At 45.5% G+C, this 19,086-nt stretch overlaps 1 protein-coding gene across 2 annotated transcripts; it reads right to left on the bottom strand.

Annotated features, from left to right (window-relative positions):
• Nucleotides 1-2,479: 2,479 nt before the first annotated feature.
• Nucleotides 2,480-18,483, bottom strand: LOC133361638 (zinc finger protein 664-like). Of its 2 annotated transcripts, XM_061580613.1 has the most exons (4): nucleotides 18,278-18,483; nucleotides 17,938-18,006; nucleotides 11,706-11,907; nucleotides 2,480-7,542 (listed from the first exon to the last, which is right to left on the bottom strand). In XM_061580613.1, the coding sequence occupies exon 4, from the start codon at nucleotides 7,512-7,514 to the stop codon at nucleotides 6,114-6,116; it is 1,401 nt and encodes a 466-aa protein (XP_061436597.1). In that variant the 5' UTR covers nucleotides 7,515-7,542; nucleotides 11,706-11,907; nucleotides 17,938-18,006; nucleotides 18,278-18,483; the 3' UTR covers nucleotides 2,480-6,113. The 2 variants fall into 2 exon arrangements, with proteins under 2 accessions (XP_061436597.1, XP_061436598.1); XM_061580614.1 differs by lacking the exon at nucleotides 11,706-11,907.
• Between the last annotated feature and the right edge of the window lie 603 nt (nucleotides 18,484-19,086).

The raw sequence follows: 19,086 nt of genomic DNA, 5'->3' as shown, positions 1-19,086 counted from the left end.
GAGCAGTCGGGTTTCCTTCAACCGATGATTATGAACATCCATATGTGAATCAGCAAGAAGCATTTCTAGTCCTTAGTTTGACAAAATCTTTATAAACACGTAATACAAAATTATAATTCGTGTTGTGGAAAATGTATCTCATATACGTATCATTAAGTGGTATACCTTGCAACTGATTAATGATGTGAATTATCCTTATTTCAAAGAACATGCATGCCTTGCTCCAGAGGCAGATGCTTCCTGAATCATAAAAATACCCTTTGACCCGTATCACAAAACAGCTCTCACGTGAGTTATGTGTGCAGGTTACTACCAAGCACACACTTTGTCCAGTCATCACATATTCCATGTTTGACTGATAGAAATTGACTGATAGAAATACATTTTACTTGTTTGCACAAAATCAGACAAGTATTCATAAAATTATAATTCTAAATTATCGATAGGCTTATTGACAAAATGTAATTACTGCACTGAAATTTACTTTATCATGTTATATCGTATATACAAGAAGTTGATTTATGTCTGGATAAGGCCTACACCTGCAGCACTCAGATTGAGGGAAGCCAAGTTGTATTGCATTCTCTTTTTGTTGCAGAGGTTCAAGTTTCAAATATGACAGGCACCCCTAGTTAGTCAAGGAACATTAATAAAAAAAACGTGCACCGTCTGCTTAACAGTGGATGTTTAAACATACTATTGTGTCATTCAAAACAAGTAGGTCATTGCATTCCAGCATTGTGGTCAAAATTCGCCAAATTCGAAATATTACCCACAAATTACACTGGTCTACCGCCAAAATGCTTCCGAAATAAACGTATCTTCTTGGTTCTTTCGGTAAAGTCACGTAGAAGGGAAGTAATAAAATAATAAAAATAAAACATAATAAAATTAAATAATTCTCACGACGTTTCGGCCACAACGCAAGCAGCCGTCTTCAGGTGAAGAATGAGACACTACCAAACTAGGAGCTTATATATAAGCTGCGTTGGAAGTGGAAGAGCGCCTTAACAAAAAGAATGTGCATATGAAGAGGAATTTAGCATATTCATGGAAAATGCGTAGGCGTTGGGCGGGGGGGTTTCAAAGTCATATTATGCCCATGCATAATGCAGGATTAGCAGCACCAAGGGGGGGTGCAGGGATTAGCAGTAACAAAGGAAAGGAATGTTAATGATATGTAGCTGCAGTTACTCAACAACCACGTAGAAAACTAAAGTATAAACTACATAAAAAACTAAAGTATAAACTGCTTAGCACCATCAGTATACTTACTATACTCTACAATAAGCTGAGTTACTAACCGCAAGTAATACATTACAATTCTACGTCGTAAAAATTCTATAATATGCTTCCATCTAAACTTTATTCTCTTACATCACACGAGCATATACCGTACTATATACTGCCATAGATAAACCCAACATTAAATTATATACTGTATTGCTGTAAACCAACCTATACCTTATACATTTTTAATTTAATACTATGTATTATTCTACACACCCTAATGTGTATCGAAATGGTTTATTACGTCCTTCCAATGATTGCTAAGCCAGAATCCATCTTCTCGGTTAAAATTGTCTCTGTGTTTGTATATGTGGATCGCCTCATGAACGAATCTCTCATGATAGCCAGATGGCTTGCAGAGAACCTCTGTCTTGGAGAAGTCAATATCATGTGAGCCCACTGAGTTGTAACAGTGATCTGCCACGGCTGAGGTGTTTGTCCTACCGTGTTTCAGGTCAGCTTTATGTTCACGGATGCGGTCCGAGACATGTCGTTTGGTTTCCCCAATGTAACTGCTACCACAGAGGCAACTTAGTTTGTAGACGCCAGGGTACTGTATGTCTGGAACCACATCTTTTACAGACGGTACCAGATCACGGATTTTATGTACTGTGTTGAATCGAACCTGGATCTTGTGTTTAATCAGGATTTTGGAGATCTTTTTTGTGACCCCAGCAATGTAGGGTAAGGTGATGGTCTTGAAAGGCTCCTCAACAGGATCCTTCTTGATGGTTGGAGTGATGGCTTTGCGGATTGTGTAGTCGGAGTAACCTATTAGCCTTAAGAGCTTGGCGTACGTGTTGAGTAACTGCAGCTACATATCATTAACATTCCTTTCCTTTGTTACTGCTAATCCCTGCACCCCCCCTTGGTGCTGCTAATCCTGCATTATGCATGGGCATAATATGACTTTGAAACCCCCCCGCCCAACGCCTACGCATTTGCCATGAATATGCTAAATTCCTCTTCATATGCACATTCTTTTTGTTAAGGCGCTCTTCCACCTCCAACGCAGCTTATATATAAGCTCCTAGTTTGGTAGTGTCTCATTCTTCACCTGAAGACGGCTGCTTGCGTTGTGGCCGAAACGTCGTGAGAATTATTTAATTTTATTATGTTTTATTTTTATTATTTTATTACTTCCCTTCTACGTGACTTTACCGAAAGAACCAAGAAGATGAATCCCTGCAGTCACGAAAGCTTTAAATTGAGAAATAAACGTAGTCCAACTTTACTAATTCTGGGTCGCTGAGAATGAAAATGATGCTTAAATTGTTGATTCACATTAGTTTTCAAGATATGCTACTGGGCCCGTTTATACGACCCTTGACTTGGGAATGGTGGAGGATAAGTGAGTTATAAAGGGAAGGGACCTCAATTTAAACCAGAAATGACTAAAATACATCTTTGACTAGATCTATGAATAAATCTATGACTGGGTTTGGACAGTACTAGCTTTTTTAGCAAAACAATAATTGATGCAATCTGAAACTAGTATTGCATCATACATGATATGAATTGCATCATGTTATTCCTATAAGTCATGGATGATGCAATCATAACTAGGCTTACATCACTCTGCTGAACAAAATCGTGCACAGGACACATTTTTGTTTTGCCAAAGTAAGCAGAGATGCCTCGTACTTGTGTGAACAAAGCAGATAGCTTCTGCCGTGTTTGTGGTGAAGTGACTTTTCCATCACAAAAGCGCAGTATAACCGCTATGGTTAAGAAAGCCAATCACCTTTATTTTGGCTGCAAAATTGGAGATCAGGACAAGATGGAGCCCCACACATATGCTGCAACACCTGTGCAACAAATCTTCGCCAGCGGTTGAATAGGAAATCTATGCCTTTTGCAGTGCCAATGATTTGGAAACAGCCAACAGATCATATCAGCAATTGTTACTTCTGTATGGCGTCTCAAGTTGGGATAGGTGTGTCAAAGAAGAAAAAGTGGACTGTGCATTATCCAAACATTTCATCAGCGATACGCCCAGTACCAGACGGAGGACTGCCAATTCCTGATGCACCAGAATCATTCCCACTTGAGTCAGGTGAGGAAGAGGATGAAACATCTGGTCCTGAACCATCAAGGTTACATGACCCAGATTTTATCTCATCCTCCTCTTCTTAACCACACCTCATAACACAAGGTGAACTGAAAGACGTTGTCAGGGATTTGGAACTACCCAAGAGTAAGGCAGAGCTGTTGGGCTCCAGACTGCAACACTGGAATCTCCTGGCAGGTGATGTTAGGTTTTCCATGTTCGTGACCGTCAAAAGGATCTTGTCCCATTCTTCTTCATGGAAGGTGATCTTGTAGCCTGCAACAATATCGACGGTGTGATGGCAGCCCACAAAATCGTTAATGATCCAGTTGAGTGGAGACTGTTAATTGATTAATCGAAGATGAGCCTTAAAGCTGTTTTGCTGCATAATGGCAACTTTTTTGCCATCAATTTCAGTTGGTCATGCAGTCCATATGAAGGAAACCTATAACAACATGAAACAACTTTTGAGGTCCATAAACTATGACCAACATCAGTGGCAGTTTTGTGGCGATTTGAAGGTTGTTGCTATATCTAGATCTGAAGTTTTCGTGACTGCAGGGATCCATACATTTTGGTTCTTTCGGTAAAGTCACGTAGGTATAAAATAAATTAAATCACGACGTTTCGATCGCAACACAAGCGACCGTCATCAGGTGGAACAGATACAGCAGAACTGCTGACATAGGAGAAAGAGCTGCTGCAACAAGAGTTTTTATCAGATTTTGGTGGGCTCAACCCAATGGTAAGTGGGAGGAGCTAGAAAAGGAATTTGTACGTAAATGTGAGAGATTAGCATGTCAATGTGAGAAAGTCCCCAGACACCAGGGGTGGTGGGAATCCTGTGCCTAGGCTGCCTCACCCAAGGGTAAGTGTGCGGAGCTAGAGAAGGAATTTGTACGTAAATGTAAATGTGAGAGATTAGCATGTCAATGTGAGAAAGTCCCCAGCCACCGGGGGTGGTGGGAATCCTGTGCCTTGGCTGCCACACAGATGTTTAGCCTGGTGATGTACTCGGAGAGTCAGAAATAACAGCTGAAACAGGCAGGTAGGATGGAATCATCACAATCAGTTAAGACTTTACTTGGTTAATAACGTCCTTCCAATGATTGCTCAGTTTGTATCTATCTTCCCGGTTGAAGTTATGTCTAAGTTTATATATCTGGGTGGCTTCATGAACAAACCTTTGATAGTATCCTGACGGTTTGCAGAGCACCTTGGTCTCGGAAAAACAATATCATGAGAGCTCACAGCGTTATAGCTGCCTTGTGCTCGCCAATACATCCGATATATGTTGTTTCGTTTCCCCAATGTAACAATCACCACAAGTGCAACTTAGTTTGTGAGGCAGCCTAGGCACAGAATTCCCACCACCTCCGGTGGCTGGGGACCTTCTCACATTGACATGTTCTCTTGTTTGGTCTACAGACTGGATACACAAAGTACTGCTGTTTTCTCTGCGAATGGAAGACGTGCGAGAGATTCCCACTACATTGGAGCCTGGGAGGAAAAGTGTTCAGCATCCACCACTTGTTGAATCAAGGAAAATGTTGTTACCACCCATACACATCAAGCTGGATCTGATTAAGAACTTTGTCTAAGCCATGGACAAGCAGTTTTCAAGTACCTCCGTGGAAAATTTCCAAGGTTAAGTGAAGCTAATATAAAGGATTAATGAACTTCTTCGAGATTATGCATTTGACAGTGCACTGTGTGGCAAGGAAAAGAGGCATGGAAAGCCTTCCAGTTAGTGGCAACTAGAGGGAGTTGGCGGAAAACCTCAAGGCATACACAATCCTTGGTTGCAACATGTCACTAAAGATATATTTTTTGCGCTCATCTAGATTTTATCCCACCGAATTGCGGAGCAGTGAGCGATGAGAATGGCGAGCGATTTCACCAGGACATTGCAACAATAGAGAAACGGTATCAGGGCAAAGGGAGCCCATCAATGCTTGCAGACTATTGCTGGACAGTGACAAGAGATGCTCCATTTAATGGATACAAGAGACAAGCCAAGAGGCACCAAGTAGACACTGAATAAGGACGTAACTTTGTGATTTTATACACATAATAGTTTTTCCTTTCGTTTCATAATTAGAGTTATATATCCTTTTTACTGATTTGTAAGTGTCACATGAACAAGACAGGTGACATGTGACCATGTAAAGCAACATTAAATATATTAAAAGACCGAGGTTTACAATTTATGAGTAAAACTCTACGATCAACAGAATATACAGACGTATAATGTAAAAACTTAAATATCTTGGGAACAGTAGACAATCAGTTGTTTTAATTGTCATATTTGAATCGGCGCGTAAAACTCCATAATAAACAGCACATTTCATCTCTAAAGCAGAAGACGTCTAAAAAACGTATAGACCAGTATTACACAACTGAGATTACACATCAATCATCGCTCCCTACTGAAAGACTCATTCCCACATGCCGGCTGATGCAGGGCCACCTTATGCCACACAGGGGCAGCTGCCGCTTGGGGATTCTCTTCGAGTGTTTGTGATGAAATGATACGAAACTCCGAATTACTGAGGCAATTAAGCAAGCACCATATAAATGCAAATATTATAACATAGTGAATGCTTGGGAGCTTATTGGCTCTCGCTCCTGGTTAGAGATCTACCCAACCCACAGGTCCACAAATACTGGCTGCTCTTACTTTGCAGGTTGAACCTAGGAATTGAGTGTTCAACTTCACATTCTTTTCATGAAAGGCCTGTGACAAAGGTGAATCTATTGGAGTATCATTGTATCAAGTTTGCACATCTACCTGGTCTCCATTTGACTTTGTACTGTCTAAGAAGTCCACCCACACCTCCACTTCCACAAACTGATGGGAGTTGCCTCGCTCTGCATTCTCCTCCTGCTTCACGTTGCCTCCATCGATGTGAAGGTCCAATATTGGAGTTGAATCTTCATCTTCACATTTAACCTTCACTTTTTCGCTCTTCACTATCACTTCTTCAAATTTCAAATTCACTTTTTCATATTTCACCTCGATTCCTTTATAAGTGTCCAAGCTGAGATTTGCTTCTGGTTCTTGTTTCATGAGGGATGGGCTCATTGCAGCACTTTGACGTTCACAAGCCGATTTCAAACTCCACTCCTTCTTCTGATGACTGTGTGTTCTCTGGTGTGTTTTAAGATTTGATGACTGTGTAAACGCCTTCCCACACACAATGCACTTGAATGGTTTCTCTCCTGTGTGTGTTCTCTGGTGTGTTTTAAGAGTAGATGAATCTGAAAATGCATTTCCACACACACTGCACTTGAAGGGTTTCTCTCCTGTGTGTGTTCTCTGGTGTGTTTTAAGAGTAGATGAATCTGAAAATGCATTCCCGCAAACACTGCACTTGAATGGGTTTTCTCCTGTATGTATTCTCTGGTGTTGTTTAAGAGTAAATGAAGATGAAAATGCCTTCCCACACACACTGCACTTGAAGGGTTTCTCTCCTGTGTGTGTTCTCTGGTGGGTCTGAAGAGCTGATGACTGTGCAAATGCCTGTTCACATACAGTGCACTTGAAGGGTTTCTCTCCTGTGTGAGTTCTCTGGTGGATCTGAAGAAATGATGACCATGCAAATGCCTTCTCACAGACAGTGCACTTGAAGGGTTTCTCTCCTGTGTGAGTTCTCTGGTGGCTCTGAAGAACTGATGACCGTGCAAACGCCTTCCCGCATAGAGTGCACTTGAATGGTTTCTCTCCTGTGTGAGTTCTCTGGTGGCTCTGAAGATTTGATGACCGTGTAAATGCCTTCTCACACAAAGTGCACTTGAAAGGTTTCTCTCCTGTATGTGTTATCTGGTGTTGTTTAAGAGTAAATGAACATGAAAATGCCTTCCCACACACACTGCACTTGAATGGGTTCTCTCCTGTGTGTGCTCTCTGGTGTCTTTGAAGATGTGCTGACCGTGCAAACGTCTTCTCGCACACAGTGCACTTGAAAGGTTTCTCTACTATATGTGCTATCTGGTGTTGTTTAAGATTAGATGAAGATGAAAATGCCTTCCCACACACACTGCACTTGAAGGTTTTCTCTCCTGTGTGAGTTCTTTGGTGCCGTCTCAAATTTCCAGTACGATCCGTTGTGTTTGCATACTGGTCGCATTGTTGCATTTTTGTACCGAGCTGCACTGAGTCCCTTTGCTCCATCAGAACAATTTTGCAGAGGAAGCGTCAGCTGCAGAAAGAAAAAAAATATCCACACCATCTACGTCAGTATCAAGGCACAGAGGAATGCATATACACAGTCACATGACTTACACGTCTATACTTATTCATTTTTAATGATATAGTTAAAAAGATTCCCCTGTTCAGCACACTGGCTGTTAAGGCACAATGAGAGGGCAAATGGTCATTAATGTCTGGAAGCCCAAGTATCTTAAAAATTAATGTTAACCCAAAACTTACAGCACACAATTTCAGCTGTCTGTCTACAAAGGAATATTTAGAAAAGCAAAATTCAGCTAACAAAGCAAAGTGTGTTGAAAATAATACTATTTGTGTTATGCAGAAATGCATAAATTAATGTTCAATTATAACTTAGATGTGTGAAGCCAGGTTCAGATTTGTTTGAATGCTCGGATGAACAGATGTAACTTAAGCTGCATATGTGGTGTTATTTTCCTGTTTCCATTCTTTAAAAAGTTCCAGAGGAAAAAAAAAAAATCTTTTGATTTAACCTCCGTGTTCAATCGAGTTAATATACTTTACAGCAAATACAAACTTTACACTGTCATACACTGGCATGGTAAAAAGGTGGTGGTGTGTCCAGAACCATGCCTGGCCGCCTTCATCTGCTCAGTATTAATGCTTCCTCACTTCACCATGTAATTAATTGAGGATCATTCAACATAGCAGAGGCCCACAATAAGTTAAGTTTTCACTTATCAATCATGTTTGCTGTTGGTGATAATCAAACTCTAATTGTTGAGTTCATAATGCAGTGAAATAACTGTGCCACCGCTCCCCACATAGATAACTCTTCCAAATACATTTCAAATGGATCAATAAAAGAAAAAAGAAAACAGTGAGCATTCATCACTATTTTTAAGTAACCTTGTCACAGTGATCATGCCATGATAGGTGCAATTTAATGTTATGTAAGTGTGGATCACTTGTCAGCAGGTCATGGGAATGATCCAGGTGTCATGGGATAACCGACTGAGATAATTGAGAGATGCATCAGCTGTGCTCCCCAATGTCTTTATGCATTATAGGCACCCAGAGTTCCACCCATTCATGTGAGCGTCACTCCTCTGACCTCATTGTTGTTGCAGAGCAAATATCTCTTAACTGTCCTGCAGCATACAGTGAGGGAAAAAAGTATTTGATCCCCTGCTGATTTTGTACGTTTGCCCACTGACAAAGAAATGATCAGTCTATAATTTTAATGGTAGGTTTATTTGAACAGTGAAAGACAGAATAACAACAAAATCCAGAAAAACGCATGTCAAAAATGTTATAAATTGATTTGCATTTTAATGGGGGAAATAAGTATTTGATCCTCTCTCAATCAAAAACATTTCTGGCTCCCAGGTGTCTTTTACAACAGGTAACGAGCTGAGATTAGGAGCACACTCTTAAAGGGAGTGCTCCTAATCTCAGCTTGTTACCTGTATAAAAGACACCTGTTCACAGAAGCAATCAATCAATCAGATTCCAAACTCTCCACCATGGCCAAGACCAAAGAGCTCTCCAAGGATGTCAGGGACAAGATTGTAGACCTACACAAGAGCGTCACTCCTTTGACCTCATTGTTGTTGTACAGGAAATACCTCCAACTGCCCTGCAACATACCTCAGGGGCCTCCTCCACAGAGGCTAATCTTGACACTCCTGGTAAAGTCATCAGCAGGTCTGATCACCTCTACATCCTCCAATCTCTTCTTTAGCCAATGCCATGCCTGTTTAGCCCCTAATATCTGCACTAACAAAAGCTGCTTGACCATGGAGTATGCAGGATTCATGACCCAACCAATGAAGGCTCGCTTGCCAAAGAGACTCACTGATTATATTCTGTACTGATATTTCAGGGATCTGTAAGGTACTAATACAATCTTGTCTGGTTCAATAGAGGAGGGATCATAGGCAGGCCTTTAAATAAGTTCATATTTTGCATCCACAGAGAAAGGAGTAATATCTGTGGCCAAAACGACTCAAAGCTTTGTTCGTTCATTCGTTTCTAAATCCGCTTGTCCTGGTGAGGGTTGTGGCATCAGCACATTCAGTAGGGCAGTCCAGACCTCCCTTTCCCTGCTGACAGACTCTAGCTCTTCCTGGGGAATTCCCAGGCGTTCCTAGGCCAGCCGAGCGACATAGTCCCGCCAGCGTGTCCTGGGCCGCCCCCGCGGTTTTCCCCCAGTGGGACATGCCTGGTAGAGTTCGAGGGGGCGTTTATTGGGGGCATCCTTACAGATATTCTATATTGATATCATCCATGGAACGAGGCCTGGGGGTGGTGTTCGCCAACAAGCACCTGGTGGCTGGGTGACCCACGTAACCCAGTCAGGCCCAGGCATGAATGGCTACGTGGTCCGCCCACCAACCGCAGGATGAAGGGTGAGGGACGGGTGCGATGCCAGTATGGCAGGGAGGGGGATGGTCTCAGACAGACTAGACCTTGGCAATGGACAGTCACAGCTTTGTATGGAGCAAAAGTCCAGGCAGCTTCCACATAGTGTTACACAGTTTAATGAAACCATGCTGCTCAATTAATTTGAAGAGCTGGTCGTGAACATATTAACCAGATATGGGAGCTCCTCCAACATTTGTAGAACTGACCTGATTATTCATGGAGAGTTGAGCAGGTGCAGTGTTGTATGATATGAAATTCCCAGGCAGGCGATTTATTTTGTGGAATATATGCAAGGCCCCATTTCATGATTGAATTATCCAGGCACAAAACAAGATTCCCTAACTCCATCTGATTGTGTAGCCATTACCAGATAATCAGTATATCTAACATGGTTGACAAGCAGGGATTGATCCCTTAACTATAACCATGCATCGATTAGCGCATCATTGCAACCGTAATGAATGCAATTTATTTATATGGCCATTGTGAGCTTCTCATAAACTACTTAATTATTGACGATGCTATGTAATGTAATGCATGAGGCCAGAGTGAATTCCTGTCACTAGAAAATTTGAACAGGAAAAGGCTTCGACTCCTGGTCATGCAGCTTTAGACGGGCCTGCCCAAAATCATAAAAGTCATCAACGAGTCTGAGCAGAGGCAGACATCGAAAACAAAGAACCCAAAGCCCAAAGCCTCTTTATGGTACTATAGGCCTTAATTTAATCAAGAAAGCAGAGATTTAGTTTCCGGAGTACTCCTCTGCTGTAGTCGATCGACAGAAAATACAGCAGCCCCTTGAATATCACGGAGGTTACGTTCTTGGAAAGTGCCACGTGAAAGCTTAAAGTGCAATATTAAATACTTAAGTCTTACCTAAGTCATGGCGTTAGGTAAACGGCAACTAAAATTTACATCACAATTGAAATAAGTACTGTACTGTATTCCAAATAAACTAAAAACTAAGCAATTGAAATAAACATTGAGAAACCATATCCAAAAAATATTCCAAGATAAAAAATAGGAAACATTTATATAAATAAAGCAGACTTTGCACGTGTACTTTGTTCCCATGAAACCTACACAACCCAAACTTTCCATGCATACTCACGGGCGATAGTGTTTTAGTGTGTTTTTTGCACAATTTTTAGCTTACTTGCTCACCTTCAACATCTGCAAACTCCAACCCCTCGCTGCTGCATCCAACCCCCCACCCTTTCTTTTGCCATTCTCACTACTACCGGTTTGCCACGCACGCAAACACATTATGACATTTCAGAAACTACAATTCCACGCACTCATATTATCAGGCCTGCGTTTTTGCTGGAAAATTCATCCACTTCCGGCTCCTTACCGTCCTCTCTTGCACGTGCATGGCTCACCTCTAACACACACTGCAATATTTATTTTAAAAACACATGTACTATTCTAAAATATCTACATAACAGTACTGTCGATATTCTACACAACATAGACGCTATACAACAGATACGACTAAATACATAAATTCTACATTGCCTATTAACGAATAAAAAGCATGCACACACTCACTTTAAAATAATAATATATGTCCACATCACCACACGCATTCTATTCATACCAACTTCAAGCACTAGAAACAATTACTCCTTCCAACAACTTACAGCTTTACACTTCGTTCCTTTGTGGCTATGTCTTCACATTCCTACAACGATTATACATTTAACTCGCATTTCATTAACAATCTCTATATAGAATTTACTCACACACTCACTACACTGTTCTTACGTTTTTTAGATGTGTTTTGTCCATGGCTTTGACAAAGTTCTTCATCAGACCCAGCTTGATGTGTACGGGTGGTAACAAAATCTTCCTTGATTCAACAAGTGGTGGATGCTGAATACCTTTCCCCCCAGGCTCCAATGTAGTAGAAATCTCTCGCATGACTATCCCATTCGCAGAGAAAACAGCAGTACTTTATGTATCCAGTCTGTAGACCAAACAAGAGAGTAACAACCTTCAAATCACTACAAAGCTACCACTGATGTTGGTCATAGTTTATAGCACCTCAAAAGTTGTTGAATGTTGTCATAGGTTTCCTTCATATGGACTACATGACCAACTGAAATTGATGGCAAAACATTGCCATTATGCAGAAAAACAGCTTTAAGACTCATCTTCGATGAATCAATGAACAGTCTCCACTCATCTGGATCATGAACGATGTTGAGAGCTGCCATTACACAATCGATGTTACAGGCTCCAAGATCACCTTCCATGAAGAATAATGGGACGATCCTTTTGACGGTCACGAACATGGAAACCCTCACATCACCTGCCAGGAGATTCCACTGCTGCAGTCGAGAGCCCAACAGCTCTGCCTTACTCTTGGTAGTTCCAAATCCCTGACAAAGTCTTTCAGTTAACCTTGTGTTATGAGGTGTGGTTCAGAGGAGGATGGGAGAAAATCTGGGTCATGTGACCTTGATGGTCCAGGACCAGAAGTTTCATCCTCTTCCTTGCCTGACTCAAATGAGAATGATTCTGGTGCATCAGGAACAGGCAGTCCTTCTCCGTGGAGTACTGGGCATATAGCTGATGGAATGCACAGTTCACCGTTAATTGTTTAACACACCTTTCCCAACTGGAGGCACCATGCAGAAGTAACAATTGCTGATATGATCTATTGGATCTCTCCAAATCATTAGCACTGCAAAAGGCATAGATTTCCTTTTCCTGTTCAACTATTGGCAAAGATTTGTTGCACAAGTGTTGCAGAATGTGTGGGGCCCACATCTTGTCCTGATCTCCAATTTTGCAGCCGAAATGAATGTGATAGGCTTTCTTAACCATAGTGGTTATACTGCGCTTTTGTGATGCAAACGTCACTTCGCCACAAACATAGCAGAAGTGATCTGCTTTGTTTACACAAGTACGAGGCATCTCTGCTCACTTTGGCAAAATAGAAATGTGTCCCTTTGCTAAATCAAATATTGAAAAATAAGAGAGCACTACACTGCATGATTTCTAGAGCGTCTACTTGTAGTACTAATCGCATATCTGCATTTCCCATAAATATGCTAAATTCCTCTTGATATGCAAATTATTTTGTCAAGACGCTCTTCGCCCCTCCATCCCAGCATGAACAGTCGCTCCAAGCCTGGAGCGTGCCATTGACAGACCTGTTCTCCACCTGAAGACGGCTGCTTGCGTTGTGGCCGAAACGTCGTGAGAATTATTTTATTATGTTTTATTTGTATTATTTTATTACTTCCCTTCAACGTGACTTTACTGAAAGAACCAAGAAGATGAATACCCTTCTCTTTATAACTCACACATCCTCTGCCATTCCCAAAGTCAAGGGTCGTATGTATTGAAAACTAGAGCCAAACAACACTTTTAAGAATAATTTTCATTCTCAATTACCCAGAATAAGTAAAGTTGGACTACATTTATTTAAGACACATTTTTGCGAAAGACCAGTTCTATTTACTCTTTTCTGCTTATTAACTTTTACCTCCACCTATGTTCCTTGCAGAAAACGTGCGCTTGTCTTCACCAAAGACGATTACAATAATTGATGCCATTCGTAAAAGTGCTGCAATGGCTGCAATTATAGCTCCTGAACACAAAGAATTGAGACGGCATGCTGCCTGTGCTGCACATACAGCTAATGAATCTCCAAGACAGCATAGCATGCTGCCAGTGCTGCGATGGCTGCACCTACAGCTTATGAAACTCCAGTACAGCATGAAGTAAGACCACATGCGACCAGTGCTGCTATGCCTGCACCTAGAGCGAATGCAACTCCTCAACAGCAATAAGCTACACAGAAAACTAAGACAGCACAAATGGATGCTGCCACAGCTAATCAAACTCCAGTCCACCAAAAACCAAGGGAGCTTGCAAACAGCACTACAATGGCTGCAACAAGGTACCAAAAGGAAAAGTCTTATTTTCCATACATTCCTCACCTCATAATAGAGGTTTTTGGGTTAGATCACTTAAATTTCTAGATGTATCGTTAACACCCACCACCACCCGACACAGCCAACTAGTAAGGGTTGTCACGTAAACAGAACATGCCAATTTGTCACTAGTACAGCACACAGGTTGTGTGTTGGAGAGCCAAGCCACAACATTTACAATTGGAAAAAGATGTTTTGGGTGAGTGGTGAGTCTGTGGGTGAGTGGTGAGTCTGTGTGTGAGTGGTGAGTCTGTGGGTGAGTGGTGAGTCTGTGGGTGAATGGTGAGTCTGTGGATGAGTGCTGAGTCTGTGGGTGAGTGGTGAGTCTGTGGGTGAGTGGTGGATCTGTGGGTGAGTGGTGAGTCTGTGGGTGAGTGGTGAGTCTGTGGGTGAGTCTGCAGGTGAGTGGCGAGTCTGTGGGTGAGTGCTGAGTCTGTGGGTGAGTGGTGAGTCTGTGGGTGAGTGGTGAGTCTGTGGGTGAGTGTTGAGTCTGTGGGTGAGTGTTGAGTCTGTGGGTGAGTGGTGAGTCTGTGGGTGAGTGGTGAGTCTGTGGGTGAGTGGTGAGTCTGTGGGTGAGCACTGAGTCTGTGGGTGAGCGGTGAGTCTGTGGGTGAGTGGTGAGTCTGTGGGTGAGTGCTGAGTCTGTGGGTAAGTGGTGAGTCTGCGGGTGAGTGCCGAGTCTTTGGGCGAGTGCTGAGTCTGTGGGTGAGTGCCGAGTCTGTGGGTGAGTGGTGAGTCTGTGGGTGAGTGGTGAGTCTGTGGGTGAGTGGTGAGTCTGTGGGTGAGTGGTGAGTCTGTGGGTGAGCACTGAGTCTGTGGGTGAGTGATGAGTCTGTGGGTGAGTGTTGAGTCTGTGGGTGAGCACTGAGTCTGTGGGTGAGCGGTGAGTCTGTGGGTGAGCGGTGAGTCTGTGGGTGAGCGGTGAGTCTGTGGGTGAGCGGTGAGTTAGTGGGTGAGTGGTGGGTCTGTGGGTGAGTGGTGGGTCTGTGGGTGAGTGGTGAGTCTCTGGGTGAGTGGTGAGTCTGTGGGTGAGTGGTGAGTCTGTGGGTGAGTGTGTGGGTGAGTGCTGAGTCTGTGGGTGAGTGGTGAGTCTGTGGGTGAGTGGTGAGTCTGTGGGTGAGTGTATGGGTGAGTGCCGAGTCTGTGGGTGAGTGGTGAGTCTGTGGGTGAGTGGTGAGTCTCTGGGTGAGTGGTGAGTCTGTGGGTGAGTGGTGAGTCTGTGGGTGAGTGTGTGGGTGAGTGCCGAGTCTGTGGGTGAGTGGTGAGTCTGTGGGTGAGTGGTGAGTCTGTGGGTGAGTGTATGGGTGAGTGCCGAGTCTGTGGGTGAGTGGTGAGTCTGTGGGCGAGTGGCGAGTCTGTGGGTGAGCGCTGAGTCTGTGGGTGAGTGGTGAGTCTGTGGGTGAGTGGTGAGTCTGTGGGTAAGTGGTGAGTCTGTGGGTGAGTGGTGAGTCTGTGGGTGAGTGGTGAGTATGTGGGTGATTGGTGAGTCTGTGGGTGAGTGCTGAGTCTGTGGGTGAGTGCTGAGTCTGTGGGTGAGTGGTGAGTCTGTGGGTGAGTCTGTGTGTGAGTCTGTGGGTAAGTGCCGAGTCTGTGGGTGAGCGCTGAGTCTGTGGGTCAGTTTGTGGGCGAGTGGTGAGTCTGTGGGTGAGCGCTGAGTCTGTGGGTGAGCGGTGAGTCTGTGGGTGAGTGCTGAGTCTGTGGGTGAGTGGTGAGTCTGTGGGTGAGTGCTGAGTCTGTGGGTGAGTGCTGAGTCTGTGGGTGAGTGGTGAGTCTGTGGGTGAGTGGTGCGTCTGTCGGTGAGTGGTGAGTCTGTGGGTGAGTTTGTGGGCGAGTGGTGAGTCTGTGGGTGAGTGGTGAGTCTGTGGGTGAGTGCTGAGTCTGTGGGTGAGTGGTGAGTCTGTGGGTGATTGGTGCGTCTGTCGGTGAGTGGTGAGTCTGTGGGTGAGTTTGTGGGCGAGTGGTGAGTCTGTGGGCGAGTGGTGAGTCTGTGGGTAAGTGCCGAGTCTGTGGGTGAGTGCTGAGTCTGTGGGTCAGTTTGTGGGCGAGTGGTGAGTCTGTGGGTGAGCGCTGAGTCTGTGGGTGAGCGGTGAGTCTGTGGGTGAGTGCTGAGTCTGTGGGTGAGTGGTGAGTCTGTGGGTGAGTGCTGAGTCTGTGGGTGAGTGGTGAGTCTGTGGGTGAGTGGTGAGTCTGTGGGTGATTGGTGCGTCTGTCGGTGAGTGGTGAGTCTGTGGGTGAGTTTGTGGGCGAGTGGTGAGTCTGTGGGTGAGTGGTGAGTCTGTGGGTGAGTGCTGAGTCTGTGGGTGAGTGGCGAGTCTGTGGGTGAGTGGCGAGTCTGTGGGTGAGTGGTGAGTCTGTGGGTGAGTGCTGAGTCTGTGGGTGAGTGGTGAGTCTGTGGGTGAGTGGTGAGTCTGTGGGTGAGTGGTGAGTCTGTGGGTGAGCGCTGAGTCTGTGGGTGAGTGCTGAGTCTGTGGGTGAGTGGTGAGTCTGTGGGTGAGTGGTGAGTCTGTCGGTAAGTGGTGAGTCTGTCGGTAAGTGGTAAGTCTGTGGGTGAGTGGTGAGTCTGTGGGTGAGTCTGTGGGTGAGTGCCGAGTCTGTGGTGAGTGGTGAGTCTGTGGGTGAGTGGTGAGTCTGTGGGTGAGTGGTGAGTTTGTGGGCGAGTGGTGAGTCTGTGGGTGAGTGCCGAGTCTGTGGTGAGTGGTGAGTCTGTGGGTGAGTGGTGAGTCTGTGGGTGAGTGGTGAGTCTGTGGGTGAGTGGTGAGTCTGTGGGTGAGTGGTGAGTCTGTGGTGAGTGCTGAGTCTGTGGGTGAGTCTGTGGGTGAGTGGCGAGTCTGTGGGTGAGTGGTGAGTCTGTGGGTGAGTGCTGAGTCTGTGGGTGAGTGGTGAGTCTGTGGGTGAGTGGTGAGTCTGTGGGTGAGTGGTGAGTCTGTGGGTGAGCGCTGAGTCTGTGGGTGAGTGCTGAGTCTGTGGGTGAGTGGTGAGTCTGTGGGTGAGTGGTGAGTCTGTCGGTAAGTGGTGAGTCTGTCGGTAAGTGGTAAGTCTGTGGGTGAGTGGTGAGTCTGTGGGTGAGTCTGTGGGTGAGTGCCGAGTCTGTGGTGAGTGGTGAGCCTGTGGGTGAGTGGTGAGTCTGTGGGTGAGTGGTGAGTCTGTGGGTGAGTGCCGAGTCTGTGGTGAGTGGTGAGTCTGTGGGTGAGTGGTGAGTCTGTGGGTGAGTGGTGAGTCTGTGGGTGAGTGGTGAGTCTGTGGGTGAGTGGTGAGTCTGTGGTGAGTGCTGAGTCTGTGGGTGAGTCTGTGGGTGAGTGGTGAGTCTGTGGGTGAGTGGTGAGTCTGTGGGTGAGTGGTGCGTCTGTGGGTGAGTCTGTGGGTGAGTGCCGAGTCTGTGGTGAGTGGTGAGTCTGTGTGTGAGTGGTGAGTCTGTGGGTGAGTGGTGAGTCTGTGGGTGAGTGGTGAGTCTGTGGGTGAGTCTGTGGGTGAGTGCCGAGTCTGTGGTGAGTGGTGAGTCTGTGTGTGAGTGGTGAGTCTGTGGGTGAGTGGTGAGTCTATGGTGAGTGGTGAGTCTGTGGGTGAGTGGTGAGTCTGTGGGTGAGTGGTGAGTCTGTGGGTGAGTGGTGAGTCTGTGGGTGAGTGGTGAGTCTATGGTGAGTGGTGAGTCTGTGGGTGAGTGGTGAGTCTGTGGTGAGTGGTGAGTCTGTGGGTCAGTGCTGAGTCTGTGGTGAGTGGTGAGTCTGTGGGTGAGTGGTGAGTCTATGGTGAGTGGTGAGTCTGTGTGTGAGTGGTGAGTCTGTGGGTGAGTGGTGAGTCTGTGGGTGAGTGGTGAGTCTGTGGGTGAGTGGTGAGTCTGTGGTGAGTGGTGAGTCTGTGGGTGAGTGGTGAGTCTATGGTGAGTGGTGAGTCTGTGGGTGAGTGGTGAGTCTGTGGTGAGTGGTGAGTCTGTGGGTGAGTGGTGAGTCTGTGGTGAGTGGTGAGTCTGTGGGTGAGTGCTGAGTCTGTGGTGAGTGGTGAGTCTGTGGGTGAGTGCTGAGTCTGTGGCACTCTGCAGTGGATTCAACACAAACCGAGAAAGAGGTGCAGCCGGCTCCAACGTCCGCCCAACGTTCCGAGGGTCGACTTTGCTCCTTTTAATTCTGACAAACACAAAGACAGACGGGCGTATCGAGAGAGTCAACGCGAGGCCGGCGAATCGCGTTGAGGAGCAATTCCCCCGGGGTCGGATCGTGGCCGTGGAAATTCGGCAGCAGCTGGGCAACACCGCACGGCGATTCCCGACGACGTCGGAGATTTGTTTGCGAAGTTAGAGCGCTCAAAGACGATTTTGGCAAAAACAACTCTAATATGGGTGATTTCGCTTATTTTCTGACCCAACAAAAAAAACACCGCCTGCAAGCCACGTCTCACTTTGACGCGTCTCTTCCTTCGTCGCTCTCTCTTCCTTCGTCTCTCTCTTCCCCTCCTTCCTTCTCCTTCGACCGCCGCTGCCGCGTTTGTTCCTTCCTCCTCCTTCCTCTCCTTCCGTTCTGTTCGTTCCCCCACTTTTCGCTCCGCTCTGCCAGCCACAATCCGGTTGTTGACTTCGGAGAGAGGAAGGTGATGTCGCCATCTTGGATAGGAGGAAGATTGTCGTGATCTTCCTCTCTCCCCCTACCCAAGATGGCGACGGCTCCGTCTTTACCTCTCCCTAACCAAGATGGCGACATCTTCCTCTCTCCCACCCAACATGGCGGCCTCAACATCTTCACCCCTATCCAAGATGGCTATGATATGACGTCATTTCCGCTGGACGCCACCCGACCTCACTCCTCCATTGCGAACTTGGACCGAAACTTACGACAGACCTCAACCTTCTATCTTGGCCAGGGGTACCCCCCCCCCCTTTTCTCACTGCAATACGGGTCACCATCTTACGAAGGGGTGGGCAACCCCACGTGACCGGTAGCTACGTCAACAACCGGATTAACCTCACCACCATCCTCACCCCACCTCTCTTTTGTTAACGTGTACCGAAAACTACGGCATACTTCAGCCTTCCGCCCCTTCCCTCACAATACGGGGGGGTCGCCATCTTACGTAGGGGATGGATATCCACCACGTGACCGGACCCTAACGTCACCAACTGGATTAACTCCGCCCCCATCTCACGTCACTTTTGTAACGTTTACCGGAAGCTACGTCAAAGGTCAACCTTCCGCCATCTTGGTCAGGGGTAC

Source organism: Lethenteron reissneri, unplaced genomic scaffold (assembly GCF_015708825.2).
Source record: "Lethenteron reissneri isolate LAM-NWPU_2019-01 unplaced genomic scaffold, ASM1570882v1 scaffold_116, whole genome shotgun sequence".
Lineage (NCBI taxonomy): Eukaryota > Metazoa > Chordata > Hyperoartia > Petromyzontiformes > Petromyzontidae > Lethenteron > Lethenteron reissneri.
Note: the sequence above shows the minus strand (reverse complement) of the source record. Positions and strands in the feature narration are given on the sequence as shown.

Bases quoted from the DNA above. Each gene is read 5' to 3' on its own strand.
- LOC133361638 (XM_061580613.1), bottom strand. From the start codon at position 7,514: ATGGAGCAAAGGGACTCAGTGCAGCTCGGTACAAAAATGCAACAATGC.